The sequence below is a fragment of the Canis lupus genome, chromosome 8 (assembly GCF_048164855.1).
Source record: "Canis lupus baileyi chromosome 8, mCanLup2.hap1, whole genome shotgun sequence".
In the NCBI taxonomy this organism is placed as follows: Eukaryota; Metazoa; Chordata; class Mammalia; order Carnivora; family Canidae; genus Canis; species Canis lupus.
In genome coordinates, this window is record NC_132845.1 from 20,677,713 (window position 1) to 20,694,783 (window position 17,071).

Here is a 17,071-nt window from a genome sequence, read left to right on the forward strand (position 1 = left end):
TATTATTAACCAAGTGATTAGTGTGTATATACTAAATAGTATGCATTGTTATTTTCCTAAAAGATTATCTACAGATTAGATAGATCTCTATGTATTCTAGAATATGTATTTTTAGGAAGATATATCAGGTGTACATAGTGATTAGCTTTAGGTGATGGAATTACAGGTGTTTTTTTTCCTTCTCATTCTTTTTAATATTATGTAATACTTTTAAGATCTGTGGGAAATTTTCCATTTTGAAGAGAGAATGAAAATAGTAAGGATTTTTATCAAATACACATTAAATCTTTCAACAGCTGCCTTTTGAACAACTAATAAAACTGATGAATCAGTGAGCTTTGGCTACATCTAAAAAAAGTTCAGTTTTGTTAACATCATTTTATATTAAAGAATAATGGCTTACTTGGAGGTTTTCCTATTAACATTTGGAAGAGCCCTGATAGAGCTGTGTTATGGTTGTCCGTGTTTTGTTTAACCAGCTTAACACTTTAAGCCTTTGTTCAGTCAACAAACTTTTTGGTAGGTTGGTTGAAGTCAGCTTAGCAATCAAAATAATCAGTTTATAACTGATCCTTCCTATATTATGCTTTATTTTTTAGTAAAAGATTTTTGTCTTCTCTTGACTTCTGTGGAGTTTACTTCTGTTAGTTTTATGCATGAAATACTGCATGTAACTTGTCTTTAACTGAACTCTTGTTTTGTGAGGACCCCTTTTCTGTCCATCTGTCACTACTTTCCAGTTTCTAAAACTTGTTCATTTTGTTTTCTGGGATTCATGATTGTTCATCCAAAACATTCCCTACATGATCAAACTTTTTGTTTGTTTCTTCCCATTTTTTGTTCTTGAGTTCTGGAAGTGTGGTCCATGGACCAGCTACATCAGCATCACCTGAGAATGTTTTAGAAATGCAAATTCTCAGACTTCAGAATTACTGAATCAGAAACACTGGGTGTAGGGTTCAGCAACCTTTAGCTGAACACTCCCTCCAGATGATTCTAATACACACTACAGTTTGAGAACCACTGCTCTAACAACCTGGGCACTCTGCTGCAGGCTCTCATTTAGTGCCTGTTTCTTTTCTTCACTAATGTTTTTCTTACCTTTGGGGTGCCACTTGAAGACCACCATGACCACCCCCACCACCCCTGCCACCTTCCCTTTTTCATGATCACCAGACTGTACCACCCATAATCATTTACCATCCCTGTTTCACACCGTCTTGTTCCCCAGAGATTTTAGTCTCTATTTCTCTCTAAATTGACACTTCTCAGTCCCTGAACTCTGCTAATTATCTTAATAGCTAATCAACTTTAACCATTCCTTTATCATTGTCAATAACTAAAATCTTTCCTTAGTCTCAGTTTCAAGCAAGTTAGTCTCTTACTACTTTCTCATATTTTTTTCTAGTTTATTCTAGATAGGCCCTTGACTCCAACAATCATTAGGCTTCACCATGACCTTACAACTCATTAATCCTAGTGCTTTTCATAGTACCTCTCCCCTTCATGCCCTTTTTAAAAAAAAAAATTATTTATTTATTCACGAGAGACACAGAGTGGGAGGCAGAGACATAGAGGGAGAAGCGGGCTCCATGCAGGAAGCCCAATGTGGGACTCGATCCTGGGGCTCCAGGATCATGGCCCGAGCCAAAGGTAGATGCTCAACTGCTGAGCCATCCAGGCATCCCCATGCCCTTACTTCTTTTTTTTTTTTTAAGATGTGGGTGGGGATGGGGGCCTTATAATTTGAGGGTTGGAATTTTTTTTTTTAATTTATTTATGATAGTCACAGAGAGAGAGAGGCAGAGACATAGGCAGAGGGAGAAGCAGGCTCCACGCACCAAGAGCCTGATGTGGGATTCGATCCCGGGTCTCCAGGATCGCGCCCTGGGCCAAAGGCAGGCGCCAAACCGCTGCACCACCCAGGGATCCCCCCCATGCCCTTACTTCTTATGCAAGTTTGTTGGCATTATTTATACCACTCCCTTGCATATACCCTCAACTCCATTGCTCCTTTCTTTGTTGTATTCACTTGGCAAAAAATCCTTATTAAGTCTGACTGCTTCCTCTGCACCCATTAAGTTGTTTGTGGTTACAGAAACACATGCAACTATGATAACCAATCTCACTTCAAATTCATGAGCATAAACTCAAGTTAGCCATAATGCTGCCCAGAAATCTTACTACCAATGTAGAAATAAGTTTCCCCCCTCTCTATCCCAACTATTGAGAGATCAAAGCTTGTATATTTTTCAGTCTTTTTATGCTCAAAAATTGACATGTCAGGACTTTGAGGGGATTGTTTTTACAAAAACATGATCCTCTATACATGTTACTTGGCAAATGAGTTTTTCTTAATGCATCAGGAGCATCTGTATAGATCTTTAAACGGATATAGATTGATTTGATTCATTCTTTTTAAGAAGGCTGCATGACATAAATTAGAACAGATATATCATGATTTATGTGATCCCCCTATTGATTCAGTTGATTCCAGTCTTTCTCTACCATGAATAATGCTGCAGTAAATACACCACGTATAGAGCCTTACATAATTGTATTGCTATTTCTAAAGAGTAAAGCTCCTAAAATAAGGTTTGCTGGGTCAGAAGTTACAGTCAGAGGGAGTAGTTTTTATTTTAATAGGAGGTACCAAAAGACATTTCCAAAAAAGGCTAGAGCAGGTCACATTCCATGGAGTCTGAAAGTGCCTCTTTCTCATTATCCTCACCAGCATTGGATATTACTGCCCTCATATTCTTTGCTAATCCAAATGAAAAAGTTGTACTCAGTTACTTTAATCTTTACTTCCCGGATATCAAGGGGGCTAACTTGTATTTGTTAGGTGTGTGACTTGCCTAGTAACCAACATCCTTTAGTCATCCTCCTTTTGGGTTATCAGTTTGTACAAAGCCTTTTTGTTTTCTAGGTGGTATAGAAACATTTTTTTCCCCACAATCTGTTGTTTGTCTTCTGAGATTTATGGCCTTTTTTTCCATTTCCATAAAATTTCCATAAAATTTTAAATTTTATGTAGCTGTATGTCTGGATTTTCCTTTATAGTATCTGGCTATTCAGCCTTGTTTTACATTGTATCCCCCCACATCAAAATGATAAAAGTCTCTTTTGTGCTTAAAATCCAGATAATTTTTACACTAAGATTCTAGATGGATCAAAGACATTTTTATGTATATAATAAGAGACAGGGAACCAGATTTCTTTTTTCTAAATGAATTCTCAGTTATGCTGCCACAAGTTACTTACTGACCCTCTGATTTGCAACAGTTGTCATTCTGTAAGAAATTCATAATCACTTTATCCAATTTGTAAAAGTTGAGTGAAATTAAACATTGGAATTTTGTTTGGGATTAGATTAGAAATAATTTTTTAAGGTTTTTATTTATTCATGAGAGACACAGAAGCAGAGGCAGAGGGAGAAGCAGGTAATTGTGCTGAATTTATGTTTACTAGACTTTGATTCAATAAAATTATCAGCTTGAAATTCTGTACCCAGGAAAACTATTAAAATGAGGATGAAATAAATGAATGAAATTGTGAATATCACTAGATCCTACAACCATTAAGAAGATAAAAAGGAAAAAAAAGAAGATAAAAAGGAATACTATAAATAACTTCACATTTGTAAATGTGAATAAGTGGCCAATTGCCAAAAATGATAAACTACCAAATTTCAATATGAAATAATCCAAACAGCCATGTATCATTAAAAAAATTCAATTGATAATTTTAAAGCTCCTGAAAAAGAAATTCAAGCCCATATGGTTTCACTGGAGAATTATACCAAACATTTAAAGAAGGATTAACATTAAGTCTCTTCCAGGAAATCTATTCCAGAAAATGCTTCTTCTAGAAATTGGTCTGTTATGTGATACAGAGGACATTTTTTTAAGATTTTATTTTCAAGGTGTCTGTACACCCAATGTGGCTTGAACTTACCACTTCAAGATCAAGAGTTGTATATTCCACTGACTGAGCTCACCAGGCACCCCACAAAAGGACAAAAATATTTTTTAAGATTGTATTTATTTATTTGAAAGAAAATATAAGCAGGGGTAGGAGCAAAGAAGAGGGAGAAGCAGACTTCTCACTGAGCAGGGAAGCCTGATGTGGAGCTTGATGCCAGGACCCTGAAATCATGACCTGAGCCAAAGGCAGATGCTTAATCAACTGAGCCACTGAGGCACCCCAGGACAAATTTTATTAATAGGAAGAAGTATACTTCCCAACTCATTTTATAAGGCTAGCCAGTATTACCCTGATACTGAACCAAAGACAATATATTTAAAAGGAAAAAAGCTTAAGGCCATTATCTCTAATGTACTTAGACACCAGAATCTTCCAACAAAATGTTAGCAAACTAAATCCCACAATGTATGAAAATAATTATATACTATGACTAAGTGATTTATTCCAGGTATACAAAGCAGTTTCAACATTTGGAAATCAGTGTAATCCAAAATGAACTCACATTCACATTTAAAAACAACAAAAAACTTCGGTAAGTTTTTCAAGGGAATTACTTCAATTTGATATGGAGCATCCACAAAAAATCTGCAGCTAATGTTACACTTAATGGTGAAAGACTTGACGCTTTTCCCCTACATTTGGGAACATGGCAAGGATATCCACTCTCACCATTCTTATTCAATGAGTACTAGAAATTCTACCCAATGTAATACAGCAAAAAAAAGAAAAGTCATTCCGATTGTTTTGGTTGGGTTTTTAAATTTTATTTCATTAGCTATAATATCCTAAAATAGTACCAAATAATGGAAGCAAGACTAGTCATTCTCATTTACAATTTTAAAGTAAATGGGATGCCTGAGTGGCTCAGTCAGTTAAGTGTCTGACTCTTGATTTCGGCTCAGGTCATGATCTCAGGGTTGTGAGATCAATCCCTGCACTGGGCTCTGCCCTGAGCATAGAGCCTGCTTAAGATTCTCTCCCCCTATCCCATCTTTCTCTCTCTCTCTCTTTCTCTCCCTCTCTAAAAGAAAAATAAAAGATAAAGTAAATGGCCACAGGATTTCACCATAAGCTGTTTGGGAGGTTGTTTTGTTTTGATAACTAATGTTTGAGCAGTTTCTGAATCAATTTAGCTTTAAGGACTAGCTGTTGAATTTTTGCACATGATTTTATATGTAGAAAATCCTAAGGAATATACAAAAAAGTCTTACAACTAGCAAATGATTTAAGCAAGGTCACAGGATATAGAATCAACATACAAAAATCAATCTGATCTCTATTACTAATGAACATATGGTAACTTAAAAACATTAACATAATTATTCCAAAGAATATGAAATACTTAGGTTTATGTTGAACAAAATGTACAGGATCTGTATGCTGAAAATCACAAAATGTTTATGGAAGAAGTTAAAGAAGAAAGACTTAAATAGACATACTATGTTCATAGATTGGGAAAACTCAACATAGGAAAGATTCAGTACTCCTCAAATTGATCTGGTTTAATGCACTCCTATCAAAATCCCAGCAAAGCTTTTCATAGACATAGACAAGCTTGTTTTAAAACTCAGAATGAAAAAAAAATAAAACTCAGAATGACACAGTCACTAGAATAAATAATACTGAAAAAATAGAGAGGAATCATTCTGTATGATAAGACTTACTATAAGGCTACAGTAATCAATAAAATGTGGTATTAGTAAAGCAGTAGACCCCAGAATAAAGAACTGACACCCACACAAATATCCTGAACTGATTTTTGACAAAGGTGCAATTCAATGAAGAAAGGGTAGTCTTTTCAACAAATGGTGCTGGAGCAATTGAATATTCATAAGCCAAAAAAAAATCTTAATTAAAACTTACATCGTATGCAAAAGTTAACTCAAAATGGATCATGGGTTTAGATGTAAAATACAAAAAAGAAAAAAATCCTTGAGGCTCTGTGATTAGGCAAAAAGGCTTTAGACTTGATACCAAAAGTATGATCCATAAATGAAAGACTTGTAAGTTGGATCTTGTCAAAATTAAGACTTTTGCTCTGTGAAAAGATAAGTTACAGATTAGTAAAATATTTGCAAACCACATATCTGACAAGAAATAGTATATAAGAATATATTAAAAACTCAAAAAATACAACAGTAAAAGAAACAATTAGAATGAGCAAAAGACATGGACAAAATTTTACCAAAGAGGATATGCATATGGCAAACACACATATGAAAGCATGTTCACCACTACTAGTAGCCATCAGTGACATACGAATGTAAACCACAATGAGATAGCACTGCACATCTATCAGGAAGGTTTAAAATAAAATAGTGACTACACAAAATGCTGGTTGTGTAAAATGGTATACAGCCACACTAGAAACCAGTTGTTACTTCTTTTAAACAAAACATACAAAGCCATATGACCTGGCAATTGCACTACTGGACGGTTATCCCAGATAAATGAAAGCTTCCGATCACAAACCCACAAAGGTTCATAGCAGCTTTATTTGTAATAGCCCAAAACTGGAAACAACCTAGATGTCATTCAGTAGGTAAGTGTTTAACAAGTTGTAGCAGCATATTCATAATTTAAAATACTAATCAGCAGCAAAAAGGAATGAACTGTTGATACTTGCAATAATTTGAATTTCTAGGGAATTGTGGTGTGTGAAAAAAACTAATCCCAAAAGGTTACCTACTTCATGACTTCACTTTTATAACAGTTTTGAAATGACAAAATTTTGGAAATGGAAAACACATTAGTGGTTACCAGAGGTGAGGGATAAGGTGTGAACATGGTTATAAAAGGACAACATGAGGGACACCTGGGTGGCTCAGCGGTTGGCCACCTGCCTTTGGTTCAGGTTGTGATCCCGGGATCCGGGAGAGTCCCACATCGGGCTCCCTGCGAGGAGCCTGCTTCTCCCTCTGCCTGTTTCTGCCTTCTCTCTGTGTCTCTCATGAATAAATAAATAAATAAAATATTAAAAGAAAAGAAACTTAAAAAGAAAAAGAGGACAACATGAGACATCCCTGTGGTTAAAGAACTGTTCTATATACTTGACTTTGGTGGTGGGTAAACAAAGCTACACTATAAACAAAATTATAAAGTGTAAAGTACACTGTTTGAAGTGTACACAGTTTCTCTATTTCTCATGAGTGCATATAAATTTCTAATCATCTCATTTAAAATTTCAATTTTAGGGCAGCCCGGGTGGCTCAGCAGTTTAGCGCCGCCTTCAGCCCAGGGCGCGATCCTGGAGTCCTGGGATCGAGTCCCGCATCGGGCTCCCGGCATGGAGCCTGCTTCTCCTTCTGCCTGTGTCTCTGCCTCTCTCTGTATCTCTCACGAATAAATAAATAAAATCTTTTAAAAAATTTTTTTTTCAATTTTAAAAATACTCAAAATTTTAAAAAAGTATAAAGTTTATTGTAGTAATCATTTTATAATATATATAAAATATATACACATATATCAAATCATTATGTCATATACCTAAAACTAATACAATGATATATGCCAATCGTATCTCAATTTTTAAAAATTAGGAAATTCAGGCTTCCACTTGGGATAAAGAAAGTTGGAAAAGCATTTCTTCACCATTACAACAATCTGAAAAGCCAGAATTTTTTTTTTTTAAGATTTTATTTGTTTATTCATGAGAGACACAGAGACACAGGCAGAGGGAGAAGCAGGCTCCTCAAGGGAGCCCGATGTGGGACTCTATCCCAGAACTCCGGGATCAGCCCTGAGCAAAAGGCAGACCCCCAACTGCTGAGCCACCCAGGCATCCTGAAAATCTTTAAATTTACGTTTCTTAAATTAATCTGAGGGCTGAGATTGTGGGGTAACCAATAACCTGAAATCTAAGAAAAGACAAGTTCATCAAAGGAGAGACAGGATATAAGTACTGGCTTACCTGAGGCAGATGTCTCCAATGCCATATAATGTGGCAATAAAAACACGATGGGACGCCCCAGTGGCTCAGTGGTTGGGCGGCTGCCTTCAGCTCAGAGCATGATCCCAGGGTCCTGGGATCGAGTCCCACATCGGGCTGCCTGTGAGGAGCCTGCTTCTTCCTCTGCCTGTGTCTCTGCCTCTCTCTCTGTGTTATCTCACAAATAAATAAATAAACAAACAAACAAAAAAGCCAAGCAAATGAAATCATCTAGAAGTAACAATTATGAAAGCCCAGTTGTGGGCTAGTTGAGAATATAGAACCCCTGACAGCACATAAGAAGTTTGCAACCACGTGCAGATTCTTCTTCAAGTATAGACCTCATCAGTACTTACAAGAAGGATTTGAGTGACAGGATGAGGTTCTGAAAAAGCTATCCTCCTTTCTTTTCTTTTTTTTTTTTTTTTAACTCATGAGACACACACACACAGAGAGAGAGAGAGGCAGAGACACAGGCAGAGGGAGAAGCAGGCTCCATGCAGGGAGCCCGATGTGGGACTCGATCCCAGGTCTCCAGGATCAACGCCCTGGGCTGAAGGCAGCACTAAAGGGCTGAGCCACCTGGGCTGCCTGAAAGCTATTCTCCTGATGCAGGCCTGGAAGAGAATAGTACCAGATATAGAAAAACAGGTTTCTCCAGATCCTTCTTCCCTATCTTCCTTAAGGAATACCAGCCTTAAGCTTCTGGGGGAAGAATAGCAAACCCTGTCACCTAGACAGGGCACTGATGAAGATCTACTGCAGTGAGGAGGGAAGAAAACAGAAACCTTCTAATCTAGGACAGGAGCAGGAAATACATCATGGGTCCACACCATTAGAAAGACCTTGTCACTGGGAACAGGAAAGGATCATTGAGAAAATCCCAACTGCTATCCAAGATACCCTGATATCCTGATATCCACAGTGCCTGTCTGGGAGGAAACAGGACAGCAGAGAATGCCCCTCTACCCTCTGCACTTCCTACCACAGGGTAATAAACATTCAATAACAAAAGCAGTTTACTGCTATCAGAGGAGCAAAAGCATGGAGAAAGGCCATGTCTGTATCACTTATCACCAAGCATAAATAAAGACTTAAAGATGAGCATGTAGCAGGTACTGAGAAAAATTCACCAGCAAACCAGTCTCCACCCTAACCACAAGGTAACACTAGAGAGATTTGAGATCTGTGCTGTGCTGAAGATAACCATAGCAATAATAAAATTCAATTCTAACTCAACTTCTGACTAGATTGACACAACCTCCATACTAAAAGTTAGGCAAAAGAAAACATCAATTACAGGCAAAAACTATATACCTTTGTCTCTATTGTCTCACACAAAATGTGTTTCAACAAAAATTATGAGAAATACAAAACAGCAAAGAAAACAGGAAGTTCCCTGGTAGAAGGAATATGATACCAGACAGAAATTATAACTATATAATTAACGAAAAACACTGAGAATGGTAGAAATGGAGGTAATTATAAATTTCATTTTATCTTATTTACAAATGCCCCAAAATATAACTACCTAAAGCAAAAATAGTAGCATTGGTAGATCCAAAAGAAAGGAAGAAAGCAAATAAGCAAGCAAGAAGAAAGAAATCTATCATTACATATAGATTTCAATATTCTTCTCTCAGCAATTGATAGAACAAGTAGACAGAAAATCAGTAAGGATCCTAACAGTCCCAAACAGCATCGCCAATCAATTTACCTAATCAACATTTATACCACACTCCAGATAACAACTTTCAAATGCAGTTGGAACATTCACCAAAATAGACCATAATCAGAGACATAAAGCAAACCTTGACAAATTTAAAGGAACAGGCAGTTTTGAAGGTAAACTCTTGGAACATACCATATTTAAACTAGAAATTAACAATGAAAAGATACCAGCAAAATCCTCCAAAATATCTAGATGTTAAGCATTTCTAAATAACCCATGGTAAAAGAGGAAATCACGTGAAGAATTAGGAAATACTTTGAATTGTATGAAAATAAAAGCACAACATATTAAAATTTGTGGGATTGCTGTGGAAGCATTTAGAGGAAATTTTTTTTTCATTAAATGTTTACATTAAAACAGAACAAAAATTTCAAACCAATCACTTAAACTTCTGTCTTAAGAAACTAGAGAAAAGCAAATTAAACCTAAATCTGGCAGAAGAAATGAATAAGAACATAAATGAATGAAATTAAAAGCAAAAAAAAAAAGGAGAACAAAACCCCAATAAAATCAAAGGCTGTTTCTTTGTTAAAAAGACAATAAAAGGGATCCCTGGGTGGCGCAGCGGTTTGGCGCCTGCCTTTGGCCCAGGGCGCGATCCTGGAGACCCGGGATCGAATCCCACATCGGGCTCCCAGTGCATGGAGCCTGCTTCTCCCTCTGCCTGTGTCTCTGCCTCTCTCTCTCTCTCTCTGTGACTATCATAAATAAATAAAAATTAAAAAAAAAAAAGACAATAAAATTGGGATGCCTGGGTGGCTAAGTGGTTAAGCATCTGCCTTTGGCCCAGGGCATGATCCTGGAGTCCTGGGATCAAGTCCCACATCTGGCTCCCTGCATGGAGCCTGCTTCTCTCTCTGCCTGTGTCTCTGCCCCTCTCTTTCTGTGTCTCTCATGAATAAATAAATAAAATCTTTAAAAAAAAAAGACAATAAAATTGATAAGCCTCTAACCAGACTCAACAAGAAAAACAAAAGACACAAATTACAAATGTCAAGTGTAAAAGGAAGAACATTACCTACCCATAGACAGTGAAAAGTTAATAAAGGCATGGAGAGCTCTTTGGGCCATAAATTCAACAACTAACATGAAATGCATAAGATTCCTAAAGGATACAAACCAGCAAAGAAAAAACAGATCACCTGAATAGTTCTATAACTTTAAAATAGGTTGAATTATATTTAAAAACCTTAAAAAAATAATTAGAAAAACAACTTGAGGCCTAGGTGGCCTTTTTGGAGAATTCTACCAAACTGTATGTAGAGAATCTTAACTATAGGAAACAAACTGAGGGTTGCTGGAGGGGAGGTTGGTGGGAATGGGGTAATTGGGTGATGGGCATCAAGGAGGGCACTTGATATAATGAGCAGTGGGTGGTATATGTAACTGATAAATCACTGAATTCTACCTCTGAAGCTAATAATACACTGTATGTTAATTAAATTGAACTTAAATAAAAAATTTGAAAATTTTTTTATAATTAACTATATTAAAAGATTAAAGAGGGAAAACTATGATTATCCCAAGAGAAGTAAAAGCTCTTTGACAAAATTTAACCTCCATTTATGAAAAAAAAGAAACTTCTCAGGAACTAGAAATAGACAAGAACTTCCTCAACATGATAAATGGCATCTTTAGCTAATATTATGCTTAATAGTGACAGACTGAATGCTTTCCCCCTAAGATCAGGAATAAATAAGCTAAAGATATCCATTCTTATTAATCTTATTCATTACTGTACTTCAGGTCCTAGCCAGTGCAATAAGACAAGAAAAAGAAATAAAAGGCCAATATATAGGAAAGGAAGAAATAAAACTATCTCTATTCAGGGCAGCCCCGGTGGCTCGGGGGTTTAGTGCCACCTTCGGCCCGGGGTGTGATACTGGAGACCCAGGATTGGATCCCCTGTTGGGCTCCCTACATGGAGCCTGCTTCTCCCTCTGCCTGTGTCTCTGCCTCTCTCTGTGTATGTGTCTCTCATGAATAAATAAATAAAATCTTTAAAAAAAAACGGGGGGGGGGGACAACCCGGGTGGCTCAGCGGTTTAGCACCGCATTTGGCCCAGGGCGTGATCCTGGAGGCCCGGGATCGAGTCCCATGTCAGGCTCCCTGTGTGGAACCTGCTTCTCCCTCTGCCTGTGTCTCTGCCTCTCTCTCTCTGTGTGTCTCTCATGAATAAATAAATAAAATATTTTTAAAAAACTACTAGAACTAATAAGTGAGTTTATCAAGGTCTCAGGGTCCAAGACAAAAAAAAAAAAGATATTTCTTTATGCTAGTAATATGCAACTGGAAATTTTTAAAAGTATCATTTACAATAACAAAAAAATAAATAATTAGGTCTAAATGTTACAAAATATATGCAATATTTGTATGTTTTAAACAATGAAAAACTGATAGAAATCAACAAAGATCTAAAAAATGGAGTGATACATCATGTTCATGAATTGAACAACAGAATATTATTAAAATACTAGCTTTCTCCAAAATGGTTAAGAGATTCAATGCATTTCAATTAACAACTTTTCCCTAAAATAACTAATAATAATTTTTTTGGCAGAGGGGAGGTAAGTAAGTAGAATAGCCAAAACAATTTGTGTAAAGAATAAAGCTTAAGCCTTGCTGCTGTGGACTGTGGGCCACCGGGGTCGGTGAAACATCTCAAGATGACTGGGTGAAAACTTGCTCTAAAAACCATTGACTGGGTAGCTTTTGGGGAGATCATACCCCGAAACCAGAAGGCCATTGCCAACTCCCTGAAATTCTGGAATGAGATGCTTACCTCCAGGTTGGCTACTCTTCCTGAGAAACCACCTGCTATTGACTGGGCTTACAACAAGGCCAATGTGGCAAAGGCTGACTTGGTAGATGACTTTGAGAAGTTTAATGCCCTGAAGTTTCCTGTGCCAGAGGATAAATACACTGTCCAGGTGGATGCTGAGGAAAAGAAGATGTGAAAAGCTGTGCTGAGTTTTTGTCTCTCTCAAAGGCCAGGATTGAAGAATATGAAAAAGAGCTGGAGAAGATGAAGAACATAATTCCATTTGATCAGATGATCATTGAGGACCTGAAGTCTTCCCAGAAACCAAATTAGACAAGAAGAAATATCCCTATCGGACTCACAAGCCAATCGAAAATTTATCAACTTGAGTTGGGGTGAAAGCCCTTTCCCTCATCTTATAAACGTTGGACATTAAAAATAATGATATGGAAAAAAAATAAAGCTTAAGGACTCATACTACCTGAATTATAGACCTACTGTACTGCTTTCAAAAGTGTGACAAATGTGGTATTGAAGAAAATATAGACATAAAGATCAATAAAACAGACTAGAGGCTTAGAAATAATCCCATACGTCAAGTGATTTTCAACAAAGGTACAAAGACAATTCAACGGAGAAAGAACACTCTTTTCAACAAATGGTGCCAAAACAATTATATATCCACACGCAAAACTTAAATGTCAATCCATACTTTGTACCCTATACAAAAATTAACTCAAAATGGATCATAGACCTGGTTCCTCAAAAAATCAAAAATAGAATTACCATATGATCCAGTAATTCCACTCTGGGGTATTTATCCAAAGAATACAAAAACAAGGGATGCCTGGGTGGCTCAGTGGTTAAACGTCTGCCTTTAGCTCAGGCTCAGGGCATGATCCCGGAGTCCTGGGATCGAGTCCCACATCGGGCTCCCTGCATGGAGCCTGCTTCTCCCTCTATGTCTCTGCCTCTCTCTCTCTGTGCCTCTCATGAATAAATAAATAAAATCTTAAAAAAAAAAAGAATACGAAAACACTAATTTGAAAAGATACATGCATCCCATGCTTATTTCAACATTTACAATAGCCAAAGTATGGAAACAGCCCAAATGTCCATCCATAGATGAATGGATAAAGATGTGATACACACACACACACACACACACACACACTGGAATATTATTCAGCCATAAAAAGAATGAAATCTTACCATTTGCAACAACATGGATGGATCTACAGGGTATAATGCCAAGCGAAATAAGTTAGAGAAAGAAAAATACCATATGATTCCTTCCACTCACATGTGGAATTTAAGAAACAACAAATGAACAAATATAAAAAGAGATTACCCCCCCCCCAAAAAAAAGATTCTTAGCTTTAGAGAACTTACGGTTTCCAGAGAGGTGGTGAATAAGAGGATGGGTGAAATAGCTGTGGGGGATTAAGGAGTACACTTATCATGATGAGCACTGAGTAATATACAGAATTGTTTAATCACTATATTGTACACCTGTAACTAATATAAAACATTGTGTTAACTATACTAGAATTAAGATTTTAAAAATAATAAATAGGGATCCCTGGGTGGTGCAGCGGTTTAGCGCCTGCCTTTGGCCCAGGGCGCGATCCTGGAGACCCGGGATCGAATCCCACATTGGGCTCCCGGTGCATGGAGCCTGCTTCTCCCTCTGCCTGTGTCTCTACCTCTCTCTCTCTCTCTGTGTGTGACTATCATAAATAAATAAAAATTTAAAAAACTAAAACTAAAAATAATAAATAAAACAAAGCCATAAAACTTTAAGAAGAAAACATAAGGGAAAGAAATCCTGTTGACCTTGACTTATGCAAAGGTTTCTTACATTAAAGGCCCAAAAGGCGGGGGCACCTGGGAGGCTCAGTGTTGAGCGGCTGCCTTTGGCTCAGGGGTGATCCAGAGTTCCTGGGATCAAGCCCTGCATCAGGCTCGCCACAGGGAGAGTGCTTCTCCCTCTGCGTATGTCCCTGCCTCTTTCTCTGTGTTTCTCATTAATAAATAAATTTTAAAAATCTTTAAAAAAATAAAGGCCTTTTTAAAAAAAAAGTGATACATTGGATGTCATCTGGGGGGCACCTAACTGGTTCAGTGAGCAGAGCATGTGACTCTAGATCTTGAGGTTGTGAGTTGAACCCCACATTGGGCAGAGAGCCTACTTAAAATAAATAAATAAATAATTCTTTAAAATTTTTAAGAAATTCTGCTCTTCAGAAGTCTCTGTTATAAGAATGAAAAGACACGGTCTGGAAAATTATTTGCAAATCTCATGATGTACAATAAAGGATTTATATCCAAAATACATAAATAACTCTCGAATTGAATAGTAGGAAAACAACACAATTTTTAAAAAATGTGTAAAAGATTTTAACAGACACTGTCAAAGATTATATTTGAGTGGCATAAAAGTACATAAAGATGGTCACACATTATTAGTCACAGGGAAATGTAAATTAAAATCTCAGTGAGATGCTCCATATCTCTTAGAATCGCCAAAATTAAGATTGTTTGGACAATCCCAAGTTCTTGCAAGAATATAACCTAACCTTAACTCTCACACATCGCTGTTACGAATTCAAAGTTGTACAGCCACTGTGGAGCCAGTTTGGCAGTTTCTCATAAAGTTAAATGCACACTTACCACGTGACCCAGCAACCCCTCCCCCCCCCTTCTAAGTACTTATCCAGGTGAAAGGAAAACTTAGCTTCACACAGAGATTTCACACGAGTGTTTATAGTGGTTTTATTCGTAACCACAAAACTGGAAAAAAAACTCCAATGTCCTCAAAATGAAGAATGGATAAACAATAGGACACCTGCATTCAACCAAACACAAGTAATAGAAAGGAGACCATATATGCAACAGCATAGTGGAATCTCAGATGCATTACGCTGAGTGAAAGAAGCCAAAAATAAAAGGTTACGTATTATATGATTCCATTTATGGAAGAGTCTTGCAAAGGAAAAACTTAGAGGGATGGAAAAGAGACCAGGGGTTTCGAGAGGCTTGCCTTTGGCACCAGAGAGGCCTAGCTGGGCTGATCACCCTTCTGAACCTTGCTGAAGATCAACAACTTCAGAAGATTGTTAGCAATGCAGAAAGTAACAGCATCTGTCCCACGGAAGGGAAACCCTTCCCTGCCTCTCTTGCCCCCCACCCCCCACCCCTCACCCCCCATAATTCCATGATCCAGAAAAAGGCCCTAATGAAATCCTCCCAACAGTTCCCAGGGCACTGCGAAGACTCGAACCCCGGCCCGTGTGGCAGCGGCCGTTCCGCGCGCGGTTCCGGGGAGCACTCGCGGGAGTCTCGGCCCCAGCCTCCCCCGCAGCCGGGCCGTGCGGCCCCGGGCGCTCACCCTGCGGGCCGAGGCCCCTCTCCCCCCGCGCCCAGTCCGGGCGCGGCGGCCCCGAGCGCGCACCGCGAGCGCGGGAGCCCGCGGCGGGGCCTCCGGACGCCGGCCGAGCGCAGCCGCCCGGGGCCCGCGGGGAGGCGCGCGGGGAGGCGCGCGCGGAGCCGGCTCCCGCCGACCGGTGGCGGGCCTGGCGCGCCGCCGCGCGGGCTGTCCGGCTCCGCAGCCCGGCCGAGCGCCGCTGCTCGCGCGCCTCCGGAGGGCAGCGGGCCCCGCCGCCGGCCCCGCCCGATGGCGAGGCTGCGGGACCGCCTGCTCCGCCTGGCGCTCGCGATCCGGTCCCTGCTCTTCTGGTCGCTGGTCTACTGCTACTGCGGGCTCTGCGCCTCCATCCACCTGCTCAAACTTTTGTGGAGCATCGGCAAGGGCCCCGCGCAGACCTTCCGGAGGGCGGCCCGCGAACACCCTCCCGCGTGTTTGAACGACCCCTCTTTGGGCACCCACTGCTACGTGCGGATCAAGGTGAAGGCCGGCGCGGGCCCCGCGGGGCCGGGAGGGAGCGCGGCGGCCCGGGGCGCGGGGCGCGGGGCTGCCCCTGCCGAGACGGCGCTCCCGGGGCTCGCGGCGGGGACGGGGACGGGGACGGCGCCCGGGGCAGGCGGGGCGCGGGGCGCGGGGGGCGCGGGGGGCGCGGGGCGCGGGGCGCGGGAGGGGTCGGGGCCGCGCGCGCGCGCCTGTGCGGGAGCGCCCGAGAGCTTCCCCAGCGGGGTCCTCGGGACACACTACTGCCTCCCCCCCCCCCCTCCGCCGCAACCCCCCTGTAAGGCAGAGCGCTCTCCTGTCACCTTTTTGCCCTTTAGAGCTCAGACCGGCGGTAGGGAGTTGGTGCTGGTGGTGCCCTGTACTGTCTCCTGGGGCTGCCTTGCCCACCTTCTAGAGGCTGAAAGAGTAAATAGAATAAGTCATTGGAAATAGGACTTTATTCAGAGTAGCAGAAGGGAGCCTTCACGGATGACCTAACCAGCATGAAACAATAAATACATGGTGTACGTTTGTGGGCAAGGAAACAGACGTGGGAAGTCAGAGACCAAAGGAATGGAATAAAAAGTAAATGTCAACCATGCATTGAGACTGGAACCGTGCGTGCTTGTCCCAAGCCACCTGGCAGCCCACGGATATTCCATTTCCTGAGGCTCCAGGTGGTGACGGGATATGGCCCTTCATGATGCACCCTGCAGTCTGACTCACAGGCCTTTCAAAAGTAGCCTCACATGAGG

The 17,071-nt window shown here is 40.1% G+C and overlaps 1 protein-coding gene and 1 long non-coding RNA gene across 3 annotated transcripts in view; one reads left to right on the forward strand and one right to left on the reverse strand.

The window, feature by feature from the left end:
- Positions 1–5,571: 5,571 nt before the first annotated feature.
- Positions 5,572–16,747, reverse strand: LOC140637954 (uncharacterized). The gene is made up of 4 exons (XR_012035073.1): positions 16,640–16,747; positions 13,802–13,842; positions 7,898–8,083; positions 5,572–6,025 (listed from the first exon to the last, which is right to left on the reverse strand). It is a non-coding gene; the product is annotated as an uncharacterized lncRNA (long non-coding RNA).
- The window catches only part of EPHX4 (epoxide hydrolase 4), a 38,741-nt gene continuing 37,694 nt past the window's right edge, over positions 16,025–17,071 (forward strand). Inside the window, exon 1 of one of the 2 annotated variants that reach the window (XM_072834471.1) lies at positions 16,025–16,316. In XM_072834471.1, the coding sequence (XP_072690572.1) occupies positions 16,086–16,316 (231 nt within the window). In that variant the 5' untranslated portion in view covers positions 16,025–16,085. The remainder of the gene's footprint in view (positions 16,317–17,071) is intronic. The other variant, XM_072834470.1, reaches the window with a different exon arrangement.